Here is a 26,290-nt window from a genome sequence, read left to right on the forward strand (position 1 = left end):
GCGCTGTGGGGGCGCTGTGGGGGCCGCGGGCGCCGCTCCGGCCGCGCCGCCGCCTCGCTGCCCCCGCACGGCTGTGGGCCCGCCATGGACCGCAACCCGTCACCGCCGTGCAGCGATGCGGAGGAAGAGGAGGGGGACGCGGTGGGGAACACGGTGTACAGCAAGCACTGGCTCTTCAGCGTCCTCACCCGCCTCATCGAGGTGCGCGGCCGSCGGGAGGGAGCGGGCGGCGGGCCCGGTGTCGATCAGCCCCGGGTGGGTGCGACGCGATCGCTCCCAGGGCCGGGGGRGACACGGCGGGGACCAGCGGGGACAAATCCGGGGACACAGCGGGGAAAAACTCGGGGTGTGTGCCTGGGAGCCCAGCGGGGTCCCAGAGGCTCCCTGGTGGTGCCGGGGGTTCAGCCGAGTGGTTTTCCCCCTCCCGCTGTGTCCCAGGTGATCGCCCCCGCGGAGCCGGATCCCGCCRCCAGCCCCGAGGGAGCCCGGACGGAGCTGGACGAGGAGATGGAGAACGATATTTGCAAGGTGTGGGATATGTCGATGGACGAGGTAGGAGCCTTGTGCGGCACTCGGACCCGAGCGGTCAGTCAGAATCCTGCTGGGAGGGGGAGAAGGCGGGGAATCAGCCGGGCTCGCTCATGTTCTGGTGTGGCGGGCAGGGCAGGTGGGGTGGTTCTGCAATTGGAAWTAACTCGGATGCACAGCCTGTGTGCTCAGCACTTTGAGTACGGGATAGTATTGGTGTCATCTCTAAATAGACGTATTTTCCTCTAACAGTTGTAATACGTCCTGCTGGTAAGCATAACTTCCTCTGACAGATAAACAGCCGTTCAAAGTTTAGCTACAGACCTGCAGTGGCAATGTAACCACAGATCCTTGGTCTTTTTCTCAGCATTCTCAAATGCTGGAACAAATTCTCAAGATACATGTGTGTATGTGTTTGTATATATATATATATATATATATATATATGTATTAGTTTAAGTATTATTACTTTATTCCTTAGCTTGCTGTTAATATTTTTAAATAAATGTGGAATATGGGTGTTTACTCCCAAACAGAGAACTAATCTTGTGTTTTAGTCTGGTAAAATGAAGAGGAGATTTCCTCTTTTGTGTGTTCTGATCAAGTGTTAATTGCAATCACTTTGCTTGTTTCTTTTGATATGTCATGGTGATGTCATGGCTTAAACTGGATATTTACTGGATTCTGACCATCTCTGTTGAGATAGGTAACAATTTGCATTTTCTTACAAATTTGACTTTTTGGCTCATTGTACAGCAAATCACTGGCATACTGAATCATCAGTGGGGCTTGCTGGCCTTCTATCATTGAAAAATAAGGATTATTGGTATTGACTGTTGGCAAATAACAGATTTCTTGTAGTGAGTTTGTCAACTCTTTGATCCAGTCCTTGTGCTGTGGGAACATATCTGATTTTGCATTTGGAAATTGTAAAGATCTACTTACTTCTCCATTCACTTTCTCCACAGGATGTTGCTTTGTTTCTTCAGGAGTTCAATGCCCCCGATATATTCATGGGAGTTTTTGCCAAGTCCAAATGYCCTCGCCTAACTGTAAGTGTGGGCTCTCAAAAAGCTGTCCCGTGTTAATAGAAATAGCAGATCKCTCTGTACATGCATTTACACCTACCTCTCTTCTCTCACTGCATGTGTAATGTATTAGGGGAAGCAGGAGAAAACACATAATCCAATTTCAAAATGCTTTTTCACWGTGTTTTTAATGTGGTCTAATCAGTAAGAATTTTGGTGATGCTGAAGCTGGTAGATGTCTGCTCATATCATCATCTGGATAAACTGGTGGAGGACTGAGTTTATCRAGCCTAATTATAAGACCTGTTATAAAACCAGGCCTTTTTTTTCCTTTTGACTTGTTTTATGATTACCAAACAGAAATGGTCATGAATTTGTGTAGTCAGACCTACAGAAGTGTGGTGATTTGACCCTGGCTGGAGGCCAGGTGCCCATGAACACTGCTCTGTCACTCCCCTTCTCAGCTGGGCAGGGAAGAGAGAATATAACAAAAGGCTTGTGGATCAAGGTAAAGGCAGGGAGAGATCACTCASCACTGTCATRGGCAAGACTCCACTTGGGGAAATTAATATATTACCAATCAAACCAGAACAAGGTAATGAGAAATAAACACAAAAAGATTGAGAGTCATGCTCATGTAGTGGTGTTTTTGTTTCAGGACTTGTTTTTGTTTTAATAACAGGGCTGCCAGATTAGCTTCGAAACAGTATACATAGAATGTGCAAACAGAACTAATTTCAAGCTTTTATGGAACACCTTAACACCCAAATGCCTGGATAGTACCTGACTGTATTTTAGACTAGTCCGATAGAACAGAAAAATTGGTATAGAACTTGTGAAAGAAGATTGTATCTTTGTCATGAAATCAGTGGGTCATAAAAGCTTGAAAATCAAACTGGGAAACATCTTTGAAGCACTCTTACTTCTGCCTTACAGGTCTGGCAGTGAAATTGTGTACTGTGTTGCAGTTGTCTCATTATACTCTGTTTTGACTTTCCAGGAAATCTGTGTGGGAATATTAGGAAATATGGCCTGTTTCCAGGACATCTGCATGTCCATTAGCAAAGATGAGAATCTTGGGTAAGTGTCTGTGTGCTTGTCTGGATTCACAGTCAGGAAATACATGTTAAGCTTGCCTGCCAAGCCTGGTCTTCATTCATAACTTTTGGCTGACCATGTTTGTGGGGGAAGTGCTCAGGAAAGAGCAAATGGATATAGGCCACTACTTTTTTGGGGCATTTTAATCACCAGTCAAGTTAGTTTCTAAGTTTGGAGTCGTGAGACTCTGAAAATGCATGCATAGTTAGGAAAAGCTGGTTTCAATCTCAGAACTTGGCTGCAGCTGTGAAATGACCTTTTTTATTGAAAAAAATAAAGGTGGATTTTACTAACATTTTTCTTCTGCATTTTCTCCTTAAAGCCAAGTGTTACTGCAGCGTTTGTGTGATTCAGACTCCCCAACTCTTCTGGAAACAAGCAGGTAGGACATCCCAGAAATTAATGCATCATTGGTGTAGTTCTGCTGTGCACTGAGGCCTGGGGAGAAAACTGACAAGTGGGCTCATTATTTTATTATCCACTCATCCTATCCTTTTATTGTTTCTGCACTGTTCTGGAATCAMTTTGCTGTGAGTTAGATTCCTGTTTCTGTCACATCATTCTCATTGTTTTGGATTTACACYTGTACAGCTAAAAGGAGTGAATTGGCTTCTAATTTGTTAAATGAGGGATTCTTGCCTAGGTTGTTGTTAACTTGCCTCTCCCAGCCTGAGGTGGCCAATGTCTGGGTGGAGAGGATCCGAGAAAATCCTTCTGTGTACGACTGTGTTTGCTTTATCATGTCCAGCTCTACTAATGGTAAGTTGCCAAGACAATCTGGGTTGTAGTGGGTGTTTGCAGAAGAAAAATAAGAACTGCAGTTTGCTGTTTCAAAGACAAATATTTCCAGCTGGGATGTTTTCTTTATGACCTCGTGAGTTTAAAGGACACCAAAACAAACTTGCCCTGCCTTTTCAGGTTTATATAAAACCAATCAGAAAAGCACTCACAGAGGAAGAAGAAAGCTATGGGGGGGAAATAAAAATACGTTTAATTGAAGAAATTGTTATTTGCCACAAAAAAAGAAAGGACATGTAGTCCTCATTCAGGTATATACATAAGTCATATTTGAACCTTGAAACAAGATCTCATTTAATTTATTTTTTTCCAAGTCAGATATGGATTTTCTATTTTTAAAACTACCATATCTGTGGAATGGGAATTGGAGGAATGATTCAGTTCCTCCAGCAGTTGAATGCTGTGCAGGCTTGGGGTGTGCAGATAGTACTACACAAATCTCTCAGCACTAATTTAGCGAAAACCAACCTTCTAAAAATGGAASTATTTTGAAGCATTTGTGTTTAACATCCAACTCAGTTTTAAAAGCAGCTGTCAAAAGCAGCTTTTTTAGTTTTTTATGGTTTTTTTATGACAGTTCTCAGAAATCCTGCTGCATCTAATTGAAATAACAGATCTGTTTAAGCAAAATATAGGTTGGCAGGTGGAGGATGAGCATAAAACTGCATATCTAGGAGCAAATCTTGATAAGTTTTACTTCAGAAGCAGAAGTTAGGACTTTTCAGGATCATGAAGTCTCTTTACAGAATAAAGTTACTGCTTCACATAATGGCATGACAAGGTAGAAGGTGTCTTGGGCTTTCCAACAATCCCWTTTTATTATTTATGTGATCTATGCCACATAAAGGAATTAAACATAGCAACCTGTACTAGGTCATGAAGAAAATGAATATATTTCTGTCCTGAATTTACTCTGAATACTTGTATATATTAGCATTTTGCGAGCTAATTTTWACTTTCAGTCATGTTGAAATCCAAATACATTCTTGTGCAGTTGACTTGCTGGTGAAAGTGGGTGAAGTGGTGGACAAGCTCTTTGATCTGGATGAAGAGCTGATGTTAAACTGGATCAAAAATGGCACTTGTCGCTCTGTGGGACCATCTGTAGATGATTCCCCTGAAGAACTTCCAGACTTTAAGATTGTGCCTTGCATACTTGAAGCAGCCAAGCAAGTCCGGTATGTGAGATTTCTTTGTGGTTTCCTTCCTTATAACCTTGTAAGGCCTGTGTCCAAACATCTTGCTTTTAGTGGGAACAGCACAGTTTGACAGATTGCTGGTATGTTTTCCTGGACTTGAAATTTGAAATGAGTAAACTTGTTTGTTAGCAAAGAGAATGGCAATGATTGCTGAGAGGCTTCTCTGTGATCAAAACACTGAATATAAGCTCAGTAACCAGCACTTAAATTTGTCTTTYTGATGTTTTTCTGCATAGATCAGATAACCCAGAAGGACTGGACGTTTATATGCATATCCTGCAGCTTCTGACCACAGTGGATGAGGGTATCCAGGCTATTGGTAAGACACTGGAATTGCCACATGTGAGGGGACCAAGGGAGACTGTAACTTCTGAATCACTGGATATTTATTGGGGAGAAAAGGAATTCAYGTACCTGGATTAAATTTGTTGGGTTGGTGGGTTCTCTTTCTTTCTTTCTCAAGTGCAGGCTCCTGATGGAGGAAAAGAGACTTGGAGTTTGCTTTATGACCTCGTCTGCCAGGAGCTTTGCCAGCCAGATGATCCACCCCTCATTGTGCAGGAGCAGAAGACTGTGCTGGCCTCTATTTTGTCTGTGCTGTCTGCTATGTTTGCTTCACAGACAGAGCAGGAATACACCAGGATGAGGAAAAGCAAGTTGTGCTTTTATCTATTCTTTTTTTTTTTTGTAAAGTTAATATTCACAGTTGACTTTATGTGGGGTTGAAAYGTAGTTCAATTCAGTGACATTGCATACAGCAAGACTCTTTCCTGGTTACTCAAAATCACAGCTAGCCCAAAGTTCAGTTACTGGATGAACTGTAAATTCTGAGGAGTTGCAGTACTAGAATGTACAGATTCTACTCAGTCTCCTCCATTGGGTAAATTAGTGAAAATTGCAGAATTTATCTTTGCTCAAATATAGTAATACAGTATATCTATATATTTATTTATTTATTTACAATTCTGCAGTTACTTAAATCTGCAGTTACTTAAATCTGTCCATCATTTCTTTCTTTTCAATCCGTGGCCAAGTCTTTAGAATTACATGTCTTGGGAATGTGACTCAGGGTCACCTACAGCAGAGACATTGTACAGTTGGGTTTATCAGATAGGATTACCTGGATGCAAATTTAATGCACTGCCCTCACTGATTACTACYAAAGACAGTTTCCTTCTCATACTCCTTTCCACTGGCATATGCTTTTTATAGATACAGGTCAGCTTGCAGGAAAAATGATTTGGGTTTTCTACTACATTTCCACTTGATTTTTTAAAATTGTCTTTGAGTAGCAAAACATAGCATGGTCAGAATATACATTCCTATGGCTTTTGTGTAAAATCTAATGGCGTGTTTCAAAATTCTAATACCTTGAAAGGATGTGGAACTATTTTAAATGTTTAAGTCCACTGTTCTTGGTTTTTTTTTTTTTTTTGTATTAAGATATGCCACTGATTGGGAGCTTGATTCGTATTTTACAATACATGGAGGGCTGTGGGAAGAGAGCTGTTGATAACTCCAAGGAATCTGAGCAAGAGGAGACTGCAAGGACGGATGTAAATGAGGAAGATTTCCATTTAAAAATTTTGAAGGACATTTGCTGTGAATTACTTTCCAATATGCTTCAAGAACTAACCAAGGTAAGAATAAACAAAATTCTAGGAGGGATTTCTGCAGGGTAGGTAAGAAAAATGTCTTTACTATTAGTGTGGGCATTTTTCTGTGCAAGTGCAGTTGCTTCCTGGGAATGCATTAGGGAATCAACCAGACATAGCAACATGTGTTGGAGATGGGAGTGACAAAGATTTTTGGAGGTGTGTGCCTTSAGGGCCAGGATTCTGTAGGATAAATTTTGTAAATGTATGTTGCCCTTTCTTTTGGTTGAAAGTCAGTTTATTTAAGAAAAGGAAATACGGTCTATATAAACTCACCTTCTCAGCTGGATCTTTTTAATTGTGGAAGCATTCAGGTTAAGAGACTTGTGATGTGTGAGCTTTCACACCTTTTTGTATCAGCTGTGTGTGGATTTCTCTAAGAACTGTAAGTTCTGGCTGTTTTACCCATTTACAAGAACAAAGCACATTCTGTAGATGCTGTGCACAATTCTGACTTTGTTCTTTCACCAACTGTTCATGACATGCTGGTTGTATTTCTCATTTTCCAGGAGAATACCTTAGAAGGACTGCACCAGGGACACCTGAATGAACAGACATGTTCCTGTGCTTTTCAGAACCTCTTACCTCTGTATTTTGCATCRGTGAGTATGTCACAAGGTCTGTGATACAGCTGAAAAAATGCCACTTGAGTGGCAATACCTTTCCAAATCTGATGTACAAGCAGGACAGAATTGCTCAGTCACAGGTAAAACACCATTCCAGTGCCAGTCTTGTTCYTTCTGCCTGTTCTGCCTTACTTCAGCCAGAGTTTTGCTGAGTTCATCAGCCCGATGCCCGGGCCAAACTGTGCTGACATGAATGGATGTCTGAAAATTCATCCTAGCTGAAAATCTCTCCTGTGTATTTTTACAGAAGAATTATTCGAAATATTTTTCATAGGGAGCTTTGCTCTGGATGAGAAAAGTTTCTCTTTCTATGTTTCTTTTAAACAAGAAAGTAAGAGTTTGAGGAAAATGGTAATGTTTCAATACTTAGACCAACTGGACTTGTGGGGTTTCGGAGAAAGGTAGCTAATGCGGGGCATTTTCCATTGTTCATTGCTATGGCTGCTGTTGACTACTCTTATTGGAAGGTAGAGAAGTAGAAAGAGCCCTGGTGCTGGTATAAGAATTCTGTGTTCCATGCAAGTTAGGTTTTTTCTTCCTCCTTGTGTGTGTTTTTATTTCCAGGTGGAGAGTTTCCTTGAAGTCCTGCGTGAGGCTGATCAGACACTTGCTGACAATCTGGAAAAACGTTTCCCAAGCCTGAAGGTTCACACCTAAGAATGTACATGAAATATTTTCCTTCTTTGGAATGAAGATTTTGGACTGTTTCATTACAGCATTTCGAAAATCAAGTTTTCAGTAAATGCAGGAGGCAGGCTCTTTGCCAGCAGGTGGCTTTTAAGAAATGTTCCACGTAGCCCTGATTAACCTAGAGTTAATCTGGTATGCATGGGGAAGGAAATTACTGTCAATCAGTTCTGCATCTTCTCTCCTGTTTGCTCGGGTAATGAGGGACTCTTGATTTCGAATTGCTCTCCTGCAGAGTAACTCTCGATTCTGTACTTTTCAGCTGAAGTGGAAACTGCAAAATGAATGAAGTGCACTGAGTAGCTTTTTAACATGGTGCTGGTTTCTTTCAAGTTGCTGTTGGCAAAAGGAGGATTGCTGAATAGAAAATCCCCTTCAAGCACGTGATAAAAACAGTAAAGTTATAGAGTTGTTTGGGGATTTTTTTAGACCTGTCAATATCTTGAACAGGTACTGTAACAGAAATGTTTCATCCTTCTCCTTTCAAATCTTCACCCTTCTGTTGAAGCCTCATCTTCACTGCAGCTCTTAGCTGTGGTCTCAGTCCTTTGCAGATCAAAGGACTTGAGAATACTGTTACCAATGGTATTTGCTGCAGATTCCAGCCTTTGCTGGTAACTACCCWCAGTTAAAAGTTGTAGAGCAGATCTGGATTTAATACTTGCAGACCACCTGATTTTTTTTTCAGCAGTCTGTGCTTCAATTTAGGAGTGTAACATATATCAGTTATTTCCTTCTTCATTTGTTGTATGAGTTATCTCTGAATGGCATGAGAAATGCCATGTTTCCTTGAGGGTGCTTAAGGTGTTAGGTCACTTGCWGGAAATTCAGTGTACAATCTCCTAAAACTCCCACGTCAATTATATGATGTATTAACTRTGTTGCATTTTTAGATCCTGTGTCTGCATGCAGTGCACCTGACATGTTCTGAGTCTGAAGAGACAATACAGCAGCATATCAACCTCACTGTTTCTGTAAATGAGAGTGGAAAACAGTTGGTCTTTGTTAGGTTTGACATACAAAAGAAAATGGGAACCAGAGCATAGAGARTAACTTAATGTCACATACACACATTCCCTGGCTTTCCAGGTTTTACAGACTTTAGTATTGTGCTGGGCCATGTTGTGTTTGCCCTGAGTTACCTGGACATGTGGTAAAATGCAGTATGTGTATATGTATATATAACCTTTCCATCCCAACTTCCAGTTTTCAAAATTAGTGCAATTTAATCATCCCCCTGCCAGCAGCATCTTAGTTGTCAGTTGGGAATTTGGAATTGCAAATATCTGACTTGTGTCACCAAAAAGAGTTGCCATGGTTTATATCATTTTTTATATGCTAAGTTTATTGGAGAAAACTGGTGACTGTGAATCAGATGGCAGCATTTTTCATACTACTTTGACAGTTTTGGGATATTTTCTTAAACCTACAGATTTGTAATAAAGCTTCTTTTTTTAAAAAAAAGACCCCGTATGCTTTCCTTCGTTCTAGTGTCAATTAAATTTGTGTTCTGAGTCACTGGAGATGTCTGTTACTCTCAGCTGTGTCAGTTGCCAGAGGAAAATTGAACCCCTTCATAATGTATGTATACTGTAAAATATATTTGCCTTCATTGGATATTTATTTTAACTCTTGCTTTCTTTGCATAGTCATTTTTATGGTCTGGAAGTTAACATGTGTCTGATCCCATAAATATCTTTTGAGCTTAGTTTGGCCCCAAACTAATTGTCTTCCACCATAGTGAAGAATTATTTCTGATGTGCCTCTCCTGAAATTTGTTGTAGTTGAAATTCTGCAGTAGCCATGTAATGTAATATCCAAAAAAAAAGCTGAGACAAGATCTGTTGTCTTACTTTGTTCCTTCTTCTTTTTGATACACCACTATCCAGTGTTGGTTGATGAACTGTTAAGTATTATTGATACCCAAAGCCTGCCATGGGACAGAAAAACTGACCGATATCATGTGGGAACCCAGGCGGGTCCCATCCTCTCATCTGCAACAGAAGGAGCTGCAGGAGTGGTCAGCCAACCTTGCTTCAGCAGAATGACACTTCAGGTGTGCTKGGAATTTTTATCCTCGATAAACATGGTGAATTGGAGATTGGGATTCTCCCTTCGCCCCACCAGGCAGCTGTCCTTGCATGGTGGGCACTGTGCTGCTTCCAGAGGCTGGTGCCAGAGTAAATGCAAGGCAACTGTGCCGTGGGTTTGGGGTTCAGAGGGGGAACAAAATACTTGTGGGAGCAGGTGGATGATGGGTTTGGAAGTGGTGACCATGTGTTTCATCATCCTGCCAGCAGGGACCTCCCTCGGCCCATGTTTCATGAGGAGCATGTGTTCGGGGTTTTGGWGGGGTTGAGGTTTTTCTGGGGAGGGGCAGGGAGGGTTTGGGAGGTGTTTGGGTTTTGAGTGGCATTTTTTTAATTCCCTCTGGTAGACCTGTTTTGATACGCTCTGGCAAGCCAGAGCTCACTAGGCCAGCTGGTTCAGAATGGTTATCTGTCTACATACAGGTGAGCAGCTGTCTTCCAGACCAAAGGTCTGATTAACTCCAGAGCATCCTCCTTGGGGGAAAAATGAGAAGTAATTGTGGCTGCTCTGTGCAGAGATCTGAACAAATATGGGTATCTGAAATACTGAACTGAAGCAGCCGGAACACAGTCATGCTTGGACAGAGCTGGATGTRACTTGTGGCATCAGAACATCTGGAAAATTGAGGGAGAAAGCACTCTGGAAGGCCTTATTTTAAATTAGGCTTAATATATCTATCCAACAACTTCATTCAAAAGTAGGATTCTAAGATTTTGTTGACTTCCGTGTACATTTGGCATCTTTATGCCACATTGTAACTTTTTCCTGGTGGGACAATGCACCAGAAAAACAAATTTGGGATGTGGGGAAGAAAACAGGGGCACTAGAATGYTTTATCTGCTTCTTTGCCAGAGCACGGAGGTGGTATGCTGACTATTGGGTATCCTAATGCTTGCCCAATATTCATATTGGAAATTTGTCCTTTCTGGTATGCTGAACCATAAAACCTAAAAATCTCTTTTCTGTGCTTCTCCATATCCATGTCACTCTGCTTGCTTAATTTTCTGTCACCACTATTTTAGTTCATATTTTTTCTAAATGCTGTGATTCCTTTCTCTGTAAGATGAAACTGCCCTATTATAAACACCTTTCACAAAACTAAGCAGAATCCAAAAATATTCATATAAGATATACAAGATAAAATCTTTATTTGCAAGGGAAGTATCTTCGCAGTTTATTGTCGGCTTTGAAAGGTATGGAGGTGTTACTGTGGTTTTGTTTGTCTTGAAAATCTGTGTTCTTTCTCACTACCCTTATTTTGGCTGCTCTCGGGAGTTACAAAAGCAGCAGTTTCTCTTCTATTTTTCACTGAAGAATTTGCCTTTTTTTTTTTTTTTCTAGAGCAGAATCTCTCGGTCACAGCAGTTCCCTAGTGCATTCTTTTATTTCCCCCTCAAAATTAAATGTCCTTTTTTAGCACTCGCTGTTTACTTTTTATTTTGTTGGTGATGATGATGATGATGATGAAATTCACGTGCTCTGCCAAAGTCAGTGAGAAAGGAAGAACCYGCTCCACCTGGGGCTGGGAGCAGTCTGCTGTGATGTTATACAATTTCCCCGAAGCCCTTCATGTGAAGGCAGTGAGTGGCTGTGCTCTGCTGCCCAGCCCAAGAGCATCAGCCCCGCAGTGAGCCAAGCCCTTCAGTCAGAGCCGATGGGGCGTGAGCTGAGCGATCTTGACATCACCAGGATGGCACAACAAACCAGGTTATTGCCAATAGCAGTCCAAAAGCAGACCTTCTGCAATGGGAAGTACTGCTCCTACACCTCCTTTTATTTGCCTCTCTGAAATACGGTTTTATAATGCAAGGAGCTGACATCGAATATTGGTGAGAGAACAGGTTTCCCTCTGAGTTGTTACTGTGGAGGAAATGAATGAACCCAGGGAAAACCCAGTGTGGTTCAATTTTGCTTTCTCCCAGGTCATGGCACATGAGCTGCATGTGTTAATGATGGCTCAGTAAAGTCTGAGAGCTGAGTTTTATACAAAGGCTGCTGTGAAAGAGCTCACAAAGAAAAAGTAACAGTGGTAGGAGGCTGTGAAGAGAAGGCAGCAATACTGGAGAAAGAAAAGAGAAGGGATACTAGAAAAAGAAGGAAAATAGGGAAAAACTTGGAAGAATCATGACAAAGAGGATAAATAACTGTGATATATTGAAGGAGAAAGGTATCAAATATCAGTATCTATGTTAGCATTCTAGATCTGTCCAGGTGGAATAGCTAATGTGCTGTCTAACACTGATAAGATTTTCAGTTTTCAAAGCTAAATCTCCTTTGCAGTTTCTCCTGTTCCTATGGCAATGAAACAAGCTTAAGATGAATATGGGGTCTTAAAAATCACAACAGGTGTTGGCAAATGAATATTGCTGGATTTTTTTAAATTCTTTTTTTTTTTAATTCACCCGCTGTCCCCCCTTGTGTTTTGCTGGCTGGGTGAGGCATCAGGGAGCCAAATCATGAGGGAGGTGAGGCAGAGTCAGGTGTTGCAAGCCCTTGCTTTGCACAGGTCTTGAGCCTGACAGAAGCAAGATGTGAAGGCAGAGTCCTGCAGGGTTGGTGCTTGTGTTTCCTACTCGTCTGCAKCAGCCTGCTCCTGGCATAGGCACAGTGACTGACTGCATCTTTGTGTCTGTGCTGATTTAAGTCCCGTGTTGACCCTTCCCCAATTTATGTCCCTTCATCCAGTTTCCAAGGAATTCTTAAAAAAGCAAATGCACTTTGGTATTCTGTGTTGCAATAGTGGCAGTTATTTATTCTGTGCTTTAGGTTACGCAAACTCCATTTTAATTTTGCAGTGAATTTGTATCAATATTATTTTTGTTGTCATGTATATAATTTTTGGTGAGAGCCCTGCTTAAAGAAGTTGTGACTTTAACAAGCCATCTGTTAACCTTACATAGGAAGGAAATGCTTTTGTCAATTACTCCAATGAAATCAGAAAAATAATTTCCTGGTCTACASCTGAAGACCAGTCACCCCATCTTTTGTCAATAGGAGGATATTGAAACATACAGGAAAATATGTGCACACTTTTATCCTGCCCTGCAATACAGTCACRGTGCTGCATTATAATTAGCCAGTGATGTCAGAAGCTTTAATTTTCCATTAAAAATTCTTTGTAGTGCACAAACTCTTTTATTCAACATCAGAGAGTTTCCTCATTAGTTAGGTGGGAAGGCTGGACACAGGAACCATGGGAAGACATTTTGAGTATATGCCAGCCTGATTAGTAAAGACTTTGATTTAATGAGTTAAGAGAGYAGAAAAGAAAGAGAAACACCTCAGCTTAGGTGGGAATAAACAAAACTGCAAAATCACTCCATTTTGTCATTTGGGATCAAGCTACTCAAGTGGCTGAATGCAAGAAAGAGCAATGGTGGACAGAAAAGGCTAGAATAATAGGAAAGGGAAAAATGACTGGAGAAAACATGGAAGAGSAAAGGAGGAGTCTGGGTTTGTGAGCTCTGTAAATGGAAGGCGTTTATGAGGAGACAAAAAGAAATACAGGAAACTGCCTGTGAGCTGAAAAATTATGTAGGTCCAAGGAAAGTCTTCAGGGGACCTAAACATATTTATTGTCATTGTGCAATGTGAGCTACTCTCGTGAGAAAATCCCAAGCCCAAATGAAGGGAAGATTTGTCCTTTTCTTTCTTCCCCTATTGGAGAGGTTCTCACAACTCCTAAAAGGAGGTGGGAGATAGATGCAAAAATACTGTCATCCAGTTTCTCTGGAGAGGGATTGGAGTTGTCCAGACCAATTCCTGCATTGTCCATGTGCTTACAGACACAAGCAAGAGCAGMCAGGGGTAACCCTGAGGGGCAAATTGCTTGCAGCTTTCTTGCTTCTCCAGCCTTCCTGGATAGCAGAGCAGGTGGGTGAGGACAGATCCAGCAGTGTGTTGGGATAGCATTTGTGCACATGTGCTYTGGAGCCCACCCTGCTCACTTCCCTCTTGTCCAACACCCAGTGATGAACATAAGGATCGGAACAGGATCTTTCATTGCGCTCTTATCAGTAACTTTAATCAACAGATCTGAAATCAGCCCCCAAGATGGAAGTACTGAAAATAATCACAGTGCTACTCCACAGCTGTCATCTTTTCCATTAGAAGAGCTCTCAATACTGCAGTGCCTTCTGGGAGGCACACTCATTTCTGGTCCACGGTGTAAAGGTTGAGGGTGCTTTGTTGGAAGAACCCGCTGAATGTGGCACAGCATGATGTGATTGCCCACRCAGGATAAAGGAAGTGCTGTCGTGATTTAATTAACCAGTTCTGATCTGCTGATCTCCGAGTTTGCTTAGACTTGAAAGGAGTAAATATAATTAAATTAAACAAAGGTTTTTCCTTCCCACACATGCTCTGGGGCCCTTTTGCTTCTTCCGTGAGCTAACAAAGAGCTTATGAATAACAGGCACAGTTGTCTTTGTTGTTGTTGTTGTCYTAATGCAGAAGGCTGGCAGGAGGAATATTATGCACAGGTGCAGTATGTGCATGGCATGAGAGGAAGATGACACATGGGTGTTTGAAATTAKTTAAAATTTGAATTCCAGTGTTGGATTGGCAAAAGGATAAAAAGGTTTTGGTGTTGCCCGTTGCAGGTCAAGATAGTTTTGACAAAAAGTGGCAATGGTTGAGTTGAAACCTTATCAAAACAGAGGAAAGAGATAAAAGAAGTTTGAGTTCAGTTCTCCATTTATCCAAAGGGTTTTTGTGTGTAATTGCCTTGAGCTGTGTAAGCCCTCAGTGCCTTGTGATGTAGTTCTGCAGCAGGTTTGGGATGGTTTTCCACCAGTCACAGGTGGCTGCCCCTTCACTTGTACTGCTCAGCATCTGCCTGGGGGGCTCTGAGAGCACAGTGACAAATTTCCAGTGGTTCCTTTGGCCACAGGTGGAGGGCATTGTRTAAAAGCACATCCTTGTCCAAACATGGCCTTTCTGCTCCTCTCACACTGTTTCTGCTGGCAGCTGGGGCCTGCCCTCTCCAAACACCACATCTTCTTTCCCAGTTTTGTGTCTGTGCTGGAGAGGTTTGTGGAGGGAGATGTAACCACAGTTCCTTTATATTCTACTGCATGTGCTTATGTCATGTGTATGCCATCATGTATGTCACAGCATGTGGCTGTGCAGATGTCATTTATGGTGTGCTCTGCCAAATTTACCAGAAAATCCCTGATAACTACATTTACCATGTGATTTTCCAGGTGAATTTCCAYCAGTCTTTCAGGAAGTTAATTCTAGACTGTATATTTGTATTTTTTGGACTAATGGGGTAAGAGAAGGTGGGTGGGGTGAAGAAGCTTAATAAAAAATGAGAAATATGCAGTCTGTTTAACCCCCTTTGTTCTCTGGAGTAGCTCTCACATCAATCAAAGCCAACATTGATTAAACACAACTTGTTCTTGACTAAAATCAGGTTTAAAAATAAGCAAATATTTTGTCCAGGTAGTGTGCCAGATATTAAAGATTAGTTTGAGTCATCCAGAATGAACTTTTTCCCCATCTTTTCTTCCTAAAAATTTATACTGTCTTTTCCAGTCTGTAACTCTTTTCCATTTAGTCCCTAAAAACATGTGAATAGACGAAAAAAATTGCAAATAGATGGGAGGCACAGTGTTAGTTCACTGAATATATTGTTGTGAATTGTACTGAGCTCTGCTTGCACATCTTTGACAAATCCTCATTAGTCTGTTTTGCTCTAAACTTGCATTCTTTTGTCAGTTGTRTGTCTGCTCACAGTTTGCCACCCTAATCTTTTATCCATGATCCTGGTTACTGTTTAGCTAATGCTTTCAACCTTAAATAATCTTATAATGTTGTATTTCTCTGAAATAAAATTTTGTACCACGTATTCCTAAAAGCAAAGCCTCTAATCAGGCAGATGAGACTCATTAGTGTTACGTTTCAAGGAGCCTTTCTTTGATGCAAACCAATTAATTTTGCCCCAATACAAAATTGTTCTAACTATAATGGGAGTTAAAATCTAATAAGATAAAACAAACTCAGAGGGAAAAAATAACATCTGTCATGAGAACTCAGCATGACGAACAGCTTTTGCCAGTCTTGGAAATGATGATGTGTTTCACAGCTCTAAGGCTGGATATTTTACAATTGCTGGTGTGTTTAAAGTTGCTGCTGTGAATTGATGGGTTTACATTGCTGGTTTTCATCCTTAGAGCAAAAACTGACTGTGATTTAATTTACATTTTTCGTGCTGATCAATGGCCAGTGTCTAGACCAGAGGCTGCCTGCCCTCTGTCATCTGTTTCACTGGGTGATTTCAGGACTTCAGTGGATGGGGGGTGTCTGAAATCTGTGAACAGAGATCGGTCCTTTGAGCTCACTTTGTTGTGAAGCCTTGAGGGTATTTAACAGACTGGCTAAGAATGAAAAGTATGACCTTGCCCTCTGTTTCAGAAAGGCTGATCATCTACAGCACGGAGGTGAAACACTCCAAAAATTGGCTCTAACAGGGAAACCCAATGTCTTTTGTGATTGTTTGGGCCTTAGAGTCAGCTCTTGATTTCTTTTGGCCTGGCTATGTTTAGGGTGTGTGAAACACATCACATATGCTCTTCGTGCTTCTTCCATTCAGCTAACCTGTTGTTGGGCACCCCTTCTGAACAAATAAGAATACGGCAGGGGCTGGCAGGGTGAGGCTGTGCCAGAAGTACCTGGAGAGCTCTTGYTCTCTTTCCTGAATGGATCAAAGTCTGCTGAATCGTTTGCTGAGCTCTGCTTACTCATATCATTAGCGAGTACAAAGCTTTCTCCTTTGTTGGCTCTTCCACCTCGATCTGAATGCACAAGGTGCTGCTGTTCTACTAATTAGGCCAGCAGGCTGGGGTTAGCAATGACTGCTCTTCTCAGCAGGTCAGGATGCTGCAGTGCAGAGTTGTGGCCTTGGCTCACCCAGTGTGAGCCTYCCCTTCAGCCCTGCCTGAGCTACAGGGATTGGGGTGCCAGCCTGAGCACAGCAGGATTTGCCAGGCTCAGGAGAGCTGATGGAAATGAAGTATTTCCTTGGGCTCTCCAGGCTGCACTGTCTTTCCCGGTAGATCAGTTTKTTGAGATTTTCCACTTGGCTTTTCCCACTCCTGGTTGATGGTTCTGGCTGGACTAAATCCTGTTTGCTCTKTTAACACAGGGAATCTTTGCCGACTGTTGGGGGACCATGTTTAACTTGAGGTGACTTGACCAACACYGAACAGATAGAGAAATAAAAGGAAGTTGTATTTGGCACTTCTGTGCACACCAGCTTCTGAATAATTGGAGCAAAGAGCTCTTTCAGGACTTTGATTCCCATTTCAGTTTGGTCTGAAATGTAGCTGATTGATACTAAATTTGTGATATCATAATCACTAGTGAAAACAAATCAGAGYCTGGTTTCTCCCTTGTCCCAACAGCATCTAAACTAACCTTTTGGAAAAGGCTTGCAAAGGTGTTGTTAGGAAAAACTACACCTTGTTTGCTCAGAGCAGTGAGTAACTCGTGTCACTCGGGATTTTATTTAGCTTTTATGAAATGAAAAATATTTCCTGCCTCAGATGAAAGGGCTAATATWACTTCTTCAAACAGTCCAAAGCAAATATACAAACAGTGAATGGTCTGTTGGCTGGATGTGCTTCAGTAGGTTTACACAGCAGCTCTGGCTTTTCAAAATAAGTGTGCTTGAAGGCTGCTGATACTACAGCTGGCTGAGTCACGCTGAGAGGGTTATYTACCTCATTGGTTCTTGCACTTTTCATTGGAAAAAGATATTTGTAAATGTTTTAAATAATTATGTCATTTAAAATCCCCTTTTTATTTTGTTGCATATTAACTGCTTATGAATGAAATGCCTTATTAACAGCTATTCARTAGCATGGAAAATTATCTGATTGCTAAACCACCCTTATGGAGATGTGGTTTTCTTTTCAGGGGCTGAGTTGGCCAGACATTTCTCGGAGGTTACCCTGAGTTCAGGGTGGGACACTGTCACAGCCTCATGCTGGTGAAAGGCTGTGTGAATTGCTCTGGGAAGTGTTTGTTGGAGGAACTGTGGTTCACAGAAGAAGGTAGAAAATGGAAGAATTCCTTGTAGAAAGTCAGGGATTTCAGATCCATGCATTTCTTTAGAAATTTGAAAAGCTTTGGATTTGGAGGTTTTTAGCTTCCCACGTTTAATTAAATGACCCAAGCCACGACAGGTGACCTCACTTACGTGAGAGAATTCAAAGGTTGGGAGAATGAAGATTAAAAAGTGAATGGAAGYGAATGCTGCTGCTTAGGTGTTGTTACAATAAATAATTTATAAATGTTAAAAATCAGTAGAAGAAAATGAGTAATTTTCAGATCAGCTGTTTTTTGGACATCAGCATACAAAGGCATCACAAAAATTCAGTTAGAATACGAGGAAGATATGTAAAACCTGTACTGGAAGACAAACTCTGCAGAGGGCTGTATGATATTCATCTTCACTCTTCCCTGTAACTTCCATAGTGCTTGTCTAAGTGCCATGAGATTCATAAAGGCATGGCTTGTCTGCAGCAGTTAATTAACAGAAAGGCAGAGAACTGTGATTAGAATTTTCAGTTGTCTGTTCTGGAGAAAGTAATTATGATTAGAGCAGACTTGGTGTTAAGTMGTATTAAACTTGTTTTGTTCAGTGATTTAGCACTTCATACCTTTCTCTGGAAAAGTTTCAAGTGGGCACTTTGCCTCAGACAAATGGTCCTGCTTGGCAAGGCAGATGGCTGGGCCAAATAAAGTCCAAGGGGGTTTATACCTCAGAAGTGATGTAGTGAAATTGCCTTATTGGAGATTAGAGCACTTTCTCCTGTCTCGTGGGGAGATCAGATAATTCCTGCTGATGACCTTGATGGGATTGAGAAGACTTTAGGCCTGGCTGATTCTGTCCTTCAGYCTTGCTGCATTCAGGTAGATGATCTTATCTTTCAGCAGAAGATTAATAACTTTATAGATCGCTACCAACATGCTTTTCCATGGTTCTTGCCTCACCAGTTCAACAAAATCACCCTTTGTCTCTCCACCAGTGTGGAATCCCTGGGAGCTCCTGATTATTTTTTTCCACCTCTTTTTTCTGCCCCCAAGATCAGCTTCCTCAAAGTGCTGGTAAACACAAGACTTGTGCTGAGTGCGGAAAGATGTGCCAGGTTAGTTGAATCCCTATGTGTTTGATCCATGGAGAGTAAACTTTCTCAGAGTGTGAGGAAGAGGAGAGGTAGGGCAGAAAGTTTGTGGTATTGTGTTTCAGACAGCAAAAAATGTCCCTGTGCTCTGTGGCCCTCTAGGGAGGGGAAGATCTGCAGGTGTGACAGTTTGGGTTTAACACTTTTCAATCTAAAAATCACCAGAGCATTTTTCTACRAACGGGTACCCCCAAGTGTCAGAACACTGTTTGGTTGCAAACTCTGCTGTCAAGTTTCTGCTTTGGAGAACAAACCAGAAATGCTCTGAAAACCAGACTGGRGTCATCTCTGAGTTAGCAGATGGGAAGGAGGAATAGACTTGTGGTCTCTTCTGGAGCTACTTGATTCCAGCAAAGGACTGAGAAAACATGGGCCTTCAGTCTGACACYACCCTCTCACTTGGGAGGTAGAGGAGAATTCATTTCATGAGGAATCATGAGGGATTATTTAACTGAGAGCCACTCTCGTAGCCTTTGTGGTGGCTGCCATGGCTGCTCTGTGCCAGTGAGAGACATTTGGTGGCAGCTGCACGTGGCAAAGCCCTGTCCTGCAAAACGTGATCAGCTTGACCCACTTTTGAGCAGGGTCAGCCCTGTGCTCCATCCTCAGGGGCTGATTATCTGTCTGGAGGGCTTTGTCTGTATGTGAGAAAGGCTTTAGAGAAGAAATAATCACTGTATTGCTTTATCTCCATGTCATAAGARGAGGCCTCTTTTCTTATGGTGTTGATGCCCCAGTTGTCTCTGTCCTTCAYGGTTCCTTCCCACCTCAGGGTCTGTGTGGATTTCTGATGTCCCACTGAAAACTTCTGGACTCTCTTTGCCTTGTTGCTCCTGCAGACCAGTGAGGTCACATTTCAAACCTTTTCTGGGTGCTGCCTCCTCCCAAAATCCTATGCATTTTGCTGCCCTGTTTGTGTTGTGCTCCATACTTGACTGCTGTGCCGTGTTGTGGTGAGGGGCCCAAAGCACCATTCTTCAATAGTGGGGTGAGCTACCAGCTTTTGGGAAAAGGTAGAAGTGTCCCTCTGTCTGTGAAAAYCCAAAGCAGCAGCTGTGCTCATGACAGAGTGAGGATTTACCAAAACCCTGCAACCTCAAAACTGTGAAGATTCAGTTCTGAGGTTAAAACCTTTTATGTAGCTCAGTTCAGATAAAACCTTTTATGTAGTTCTCCTATAAAACAATCCACAGATTCCTAGGAGCTGGAAACCCTGTGTGGACAGGAGCAGAGCAAGCTCCAGCAAGCACCCGGTGCAAACAGGCTGTAATCAGGTCCTTTCATGCTTTGTGGTTCTGCCTTTTCAGCCCACTGGGCACTGGCTCTAGTGAACAARCACTTCTTACCAAATCAGTGAATTGGCTTTAATCTGCTCCCCAAAACTCCCGGCACCCCCGTTACCTTGTTATGTAACTAWTTGATTTCATATAAGGTTACATTTCCTTGGCCATCCCTGACCTCATTCCCATTGTTTCAGCAGTTATAGGCCAAGCTGCCCAGGGCTCCCCAGCTGGGCATGAGGAGAGGGATGACCAGTGAGTGCCCCAGAAAGCTCCAGCTCAGATTGGAAAGGACAGGGCCAGGATGGGAGGCAGGGACACTCCTGCCTATTTATCAGCCTGGGCCCTCTGAGTAGGAAGTGTCCTTAGCTCTGGCATAGCTGGCAGCTCAGTCTGTGTCCTGTCCATGGCTCATGTGCTTCTGCTGAGCTCAGCTTCACCATTTCTGCCTTGGTGCAGCCCCTCAGACTGTCCTGTGCCCTTCCCTGTGCTTCATGTGTGACCAAAGCACTGCTGCTGTCCCAGGCAGAGAGGGCCCCAAGCTGCTTCCCAAAAGGGCTTGGGTGACTGGCTCTTCCTTGAGCATCTTTACAGGCCTGGGCTGTAGGGAAGGCATCAGTGTCCCTTAACACTGAAAAACCCCTGATCTTCGTGCACCAAGAATAAACTGGCTTCCCAATCATGAAAGCTTACAACCTTTGAAGGAGATGGAAAGACACATCAAAGTGAGAAAAAAAAAGAGAAATCCTTCATTCACAGTTAAAATGACCTGAACCCAGTGTCCTCTGATGCCTGAGGAAATGTGAGTGAGAATTGTATTTTGTGCTTTCTTTCAAATTTTGTCAAGGATGGGAATAACATTTTGACCGAAAACACAGGGATTTTGTCCTGCCTCTCATTAGGAAGTAGCCCAGAATTCCAACAAAGAGATGCTCACTTGCAATGCAAGAGCTTCTAGAGGGCTACCCAGTAAGTAATGAAAAAAAAAAATTGTATGCAGAATGACATGTTAGTTCTTGTTATTGCCCCTTTTGAGCTAGGAAAAATTAACAGATTAGTCATATTCTATCATAAATGTGTTACTGTGCCCATGTTTACAGATTTGTTGTTATCATCAGGCTCTCACATGCTTAGGAGTCTGGGTAAAGATCTGACAAATTGTTTGCTTTCTGAGTCAGCTCGTTCAATGGGGAGATCTATTCTTCTAGAAGGAAGTGAAATGCCTGCTGTAGAGGTAAGACATATATTGATACATAATGCATTTCCTTTAGGCAGGGAAAAWTGAAGCACCTCATCACAAAATATATCCCATTAGCCAACTGGAAAAAAAAGGCTTTTCCAGCTATGTCATCACTTACAGCTGTGCTCTTTCAATCCTGTGCTGTGTCTGAAGGGCTGGGCTAGTCACCCTCAGTCCTCTCAGAAACAGGATTGTTTGAAGTTCAATGCCTTCTAGGAAGAAGGAAGACACTGATATCATTGCAGATGTGGGGTCAAGTGTGACTGTGCCTGCCTGGGTTAGATGACACTTTGTGCAGCAGCTTCACCAGTATGATTTATCATGTGTGTCACACCAGCATCTAAAGAATCTAGCTGGAATCAAGGTTTCAATATTTTCGGCGGTGAAGAGAAAAATACTGAGCATTTTTTCAGACACTCGAGTATATTAGAGTAAAACTAGTTGCTGCTGATTCTGAGCATTTCTTTGAAAGTTTCATTTGAAAAGAACATTAAAAAAGGTCAGAGTCTTTGTTTTTGGACAGCCTAAACACAAAATAATCAACCTCTCCTCCGCAAGAGACCCCGAACACCTCCAAGAGATTATGTTCCCAGGGAATGTTTTGGCTTTTCCCGCTGTGGACCACAAATCCCCTTATCTTAATGTTGCCAAGTCTGACCTGAGAGGAGACAGTGAGGACTGGGATTACTGTAGCCTAAAAGCCATAGGTTTTTATATTATAAATATGTCTGGGTTATGCAGAAAATAAATAACATAAATKATATGAAAAGATACAATTTCCTTCTCATACAAGTGTAGTTATTCTTCCTGTATGTGCAGGAGGTTTTGAGAAAAAAAGTAATACACTGCAGTTTATTTTCACAGCAGCAAATGCCCGTCTGTTTTTAGTGAAGAGCCCTGTACATCTGCTCACCGGGCTCCTCTTTGAGACCACAACTCTCACTGTGTGCTATCGAGAATTTGAGGGAGTCCCTCGCTGCTGAGTCCCTCATAGCATGGGAGGCAGCTTTTCTCAGAGCCCCTCTGCTAYGGCCCAGCTCTCACCACCTCTCATTTCTGATGCAGTTTGCCTTCCCTTGCCCACGGGCAGTGAACGGAGCAGGGAGCGCACAAGTGCTGGGAAGAGGCTGTGTGGGCACGATGCGGGAAGACCCCCTCCATCCAAATGGGGTGCAAATCTGTGTCAACTGCAAAACCCACTGAKTTACCCACAAAAAGTCAGTCTTCTGTGATCCCTCTTGAGTGACCTGTACGGGTGACCGAGGAGGTGCAACTCGGGAGGGAAAGTTCCCGTTCTCGTGTGGGTTTTTCCGGGGTGCAGTGCCGGGCAGAGGGCTGTGGCTGCATCTGAGCATCGCCGCTGTGCAAACTGAGCGAGCATTGCGGGGAGGGTCACGGCTCCCCTTCCCCAGCCGGGCCGGGCAGCGCTTCCCCCGCCCCCCGCATCCCTCCCTCGGCCGGGGGCGGCTCTCGCCCCTCCATAAAGCCGGCGGGACCGGCGCTGCCCTGAGCCTGCCCCGGCCATGCACCCCGCACCGCGCCGCGGAGCATCCCTGGAGGCGGCGCCGAGCCCGCGGGACCCCGCAGGACAGGTGAGGAGAGCCATGGGCACGGGAGGAGAACCATGGGCACGGGAAGTGTGGGATGGGCACGGGTAAGGAGACCGGGATGGGCACGGGAGAAAAAGGATGGGCACGAGTGAGGGGACCGGGATGGGCACTGGAGGAGAGGGATGGACACGGAAAGTGTGGGATGAGCACAGGTGAGGGGACTGGGATGGGCACGGGAAGTGTGAGATGGGCAAGGGTGAGGAGACCGGGATGGGCACGGGAGAAAAAGGATGGGCCCGGGAGGAGAGCCATGGGCACGGGAATTGTGGGATGGGCACGGGTGAGGGGACTGGGATGGGAACGGGAGAAGAGCCATGGGGACGGGAGGAGAGCCATGGGCATGGGAAGTGTGGGATGGGCACGGGTGAGGAGACCGGGATGGGCACGGGTGAGGGGACCGGGATGGGCACGGGAGAAGAGGGATGGACACGGAAAGTGTGGGATGAGCACAGGTGAGGGGACCGGGATGAGCATAGGTGAGGGAAGCGGGATGGGCATGGGAAGTGCGGGATGGAATCCTCGCTGACCGAACCCGGGACCGGTCCTGACTTGCGGAGTAAACGCCGCTTTTGTGGAGCCACAGCTTGGGCGTTTCTGCAGCTGCTGCTCTCGGAGCGAGGTTTTGGGGAAAAGGGAACTTGCTGGCTCCTGCTCCTTGGAGAGCGGGTGCGGCTTCTCTGGCGTCGGTGGCAGCGGTCAGTGCCGCGGGGATTRGGATGGGACGGGTTATCTGCTGTTTCTGGATAGAAGAGAGGRAAAAAAAGTCTCAAGGGTAAAYGTGAGCATATGAAATTAAGGTAGAGCAAAAACAACTTTTGGTGCATCGTTGCTTAGTAAACTGAGGGCGTGATATAGCCCAGAAAAACTTACTCCGGGGTTATTCCACAGGATAGTGGGAATTTGCTTAGTGCATCAGAGAAGACCAGGTAAAATCAGTACTCATATGTTGGCTACAGTGAGTGATACTCTGCAGTTGATAAAGTCTGTAAAATTCCTAGTGAAGACAAGAMTGCTGGCAGTAATGGAGTAAAGTTTCACAAAAATATTGCTTTGCTGTATCCCTCAGATACTTGGAAGCCAAATCAGCTGTTCAGCACAGCTTTTGATATGGTCTCTCAGAGTTAAATCTTAGGAAGAACTCTGGTGTGGCTGGAAAATGAAATGTGATATCTAGTTGTGGTCACTCCTAACATGATGTCTTCACAMTTCCCTAGAAGTGTGTCAAAAGGAYAGTGACAAARTGAGCAGCYACTTAAAGGGAGGAGAATATAAAATGTCCATTGATGCTTTTTATTAATCATGATCAACATCAATCAGTATCAAATATTTTTAAAAGGTTTTTTTTGTCTTCAATTTATAGCTCTAGAATGTAATTAGTTTAGGCAAATATGTTTGGATAATTTAAAATCCTGGTTATCTATTAATATAAAGAATTAAAGGACAAAATACGTACCCTCAAATAACCCTCTCTCAGTGAATATCCTTTAGGGAGAGGGAGAAAGAGAAGATAATTGCTACGGGTTCCAAAATGATCTTTAACCAGACAACACCTAATTATCTAAATAAAGGCTTTAGATATCCCCGTGTTTGCCTATTTTCATCAAGACTGGTGGAAAATCAGTTAATGATTTGCATAATCAATAAAAAAACCCATCAATACAATACTAACTCCCCCTTCACCATCCAAAAAGCTTAAATGTATTACATGCAAAGGAAAAGTGTCAGATTTTATTAGAGCTGAGTGACTGATAGAAAATAAAATATAAATGAAGGTGCAGCGATTGGAGGAGGTTTGCATTACCGTTTTCTCTTTGTGTCTTGCTCCCAAACGGTTGCTGCATGACTGTGTTCAGTATATTTTTTCATTGAAAGCAAAAGACTAGCTTTGGTGTAGGGTTAAATATATAAATGGTGTGCATTTGGCATTGTAAGCATCTTAATTTCTCATCTGATTTGTAGTTTAAGTTAGAAGTCATTTCTAGAGCTTAATAAAAGGATATTCTCTGTTTTGTTCTATTTTCTGCGCTGATCTTTTCAACACATAACTTTATAGATGCTGTCACCTGATCCTAGACACAAGGTTGGTTGCAGCAGCAAAATACGAARGAAGAACATTAGTTTTTGGTGCAGGTAGTCTGTCCCAGCTGTGCACCTGATAACATTGCATGCAGCTGTGCCAGATCCCATACAGGCTGATCTGGGCTTAAGGCAATGATCCTAAATGTGGAGTCAAGCTAAYGTGCTGTGTATCAGCCACTTATGTAAACCAGCCCAACATTTGCTGCCTTCAAAGACCCCCATCTAACTCTGTCTGTGATGGAGACTTCTTTGCACCCAGCTCCTCCKACAGCAGTATCATCTGAACAGGATTTCACTCACATAAATGAACCTCTGCATTTAAGAAAACAACCAATGGCCTGTGTGTAATCGTGGCGTTTGTGGTTTTTTCTTTTCTTCTTGAAGTACCTTTGCTCAGTGCCTCTTCCTGGCTCGTGTAAGTGATCTGACACTGGAATGAGCTGTGAAAGCTGCAGGCTGCTCAGTTGAACCTGGCCTTTGCCTGCCACACACTTTCAGCAGAGAATTAATTTAATGTCTGGACTCAAGCTGATGGAGATCAGCGACTTTGGTGTGATGCTCAGACACTGTTGTCCAGGCTCATCATATAGTGGCAAGTCAATAGAGGTGGGAACCCAGCCAGAAATAYAAATATTTTCATTAGCATCAGTGGGCTTGAACCTTTTCCATAGGGCACAACTTTGGAATCCCAAAGAGCTGATGCCTAATAACTTACCTGAAACCTTAGAGCAGCGTCAAATACATGTCTCATTATAAACCACTCAATTTAAGATGAAAGAAATGTTATTATTTTGTGAGGCACTTTATCATCTTAATCCAAAAGGTGAATGAGAACATTTGGATAAGAGAGAGGTAAAAATCTGTTTTTTATTTTKGAACTTCTCAGTTATCGGTGGAAACATCTGGCTGTTCAGCATTATCTATTTTAAAGCTGTTAAAGTTGGAGAGATTGTAGAAGGGAATCAATGGAACTGGTATATTTTGACTGCATTTTTGGTTTGCTCTTTTCAGTTCTGAAAATGTCTCAAGACAGTCATATCTTTAAAAGCTGTGTCAGATCAAAAAATAATTCCAAAAAGCAATAATGTGCCTTAATTTTCCCTTTTTCTTGCTGACTCATCCAGAAACCTTGCCTTTTATTGTTTCTTTTTGTGCAAAGTTTGAAGACATATGAGACAGA

At 42.9% G+C, this 26,290-nt stretch overlaps 1 protein-coding gene across 1 annotated transcript; it reads left to right on the forward strand.

Annotated features, from left to right (window-relative positions):
* Positions 1-34: 34 nt before the first annotated feature.
* On the forward strand, positions 35-9,452 carry SAAL1 (serum amyloid A like 1). Its single transcript, XM_057369271.1, has 12 exons — positions 35-201; positions 439-552; positions 1,497-1,580; positions 2,557-2,636; positions 2,977-3,036; positions 3,298-3,413; positions 4,447-4,630; positions 4,888-4,970; positions 5,115-5,303; positions 6,095-6,291; positions 6,816-6,908; positions 7,497-9,452. The coding sequence occupies exons 1-12, from the start codon at positions 85-87 to the stop codon at positions 7,587-7,589; spliced, it is 1,410 nt and encodes a 469-aa protein (XP_057225254.1). The 5' UTR covers positions 35-84; the 3' UTR covers positions 7,590-9,452.
* Positions 9,453-26,290: the final 16,838 nt, after the last annotated feature.

Source organism: Malurus melanocephalus, unplaced genomic scaffold (assembly GCF_030028575.1).
Source record: "Malurus melanocephalus ecotype Western Australia unplaced genomic scaffold, MMel_1.1 scaffold_106, whole genome shotgun sequence".
Taxonomy (NCBI): Eukaryota; Metazoa; Chordata; class Aves; order Passeriformes; family Maluridae; genus Malurus; species Malurus melanocephalus.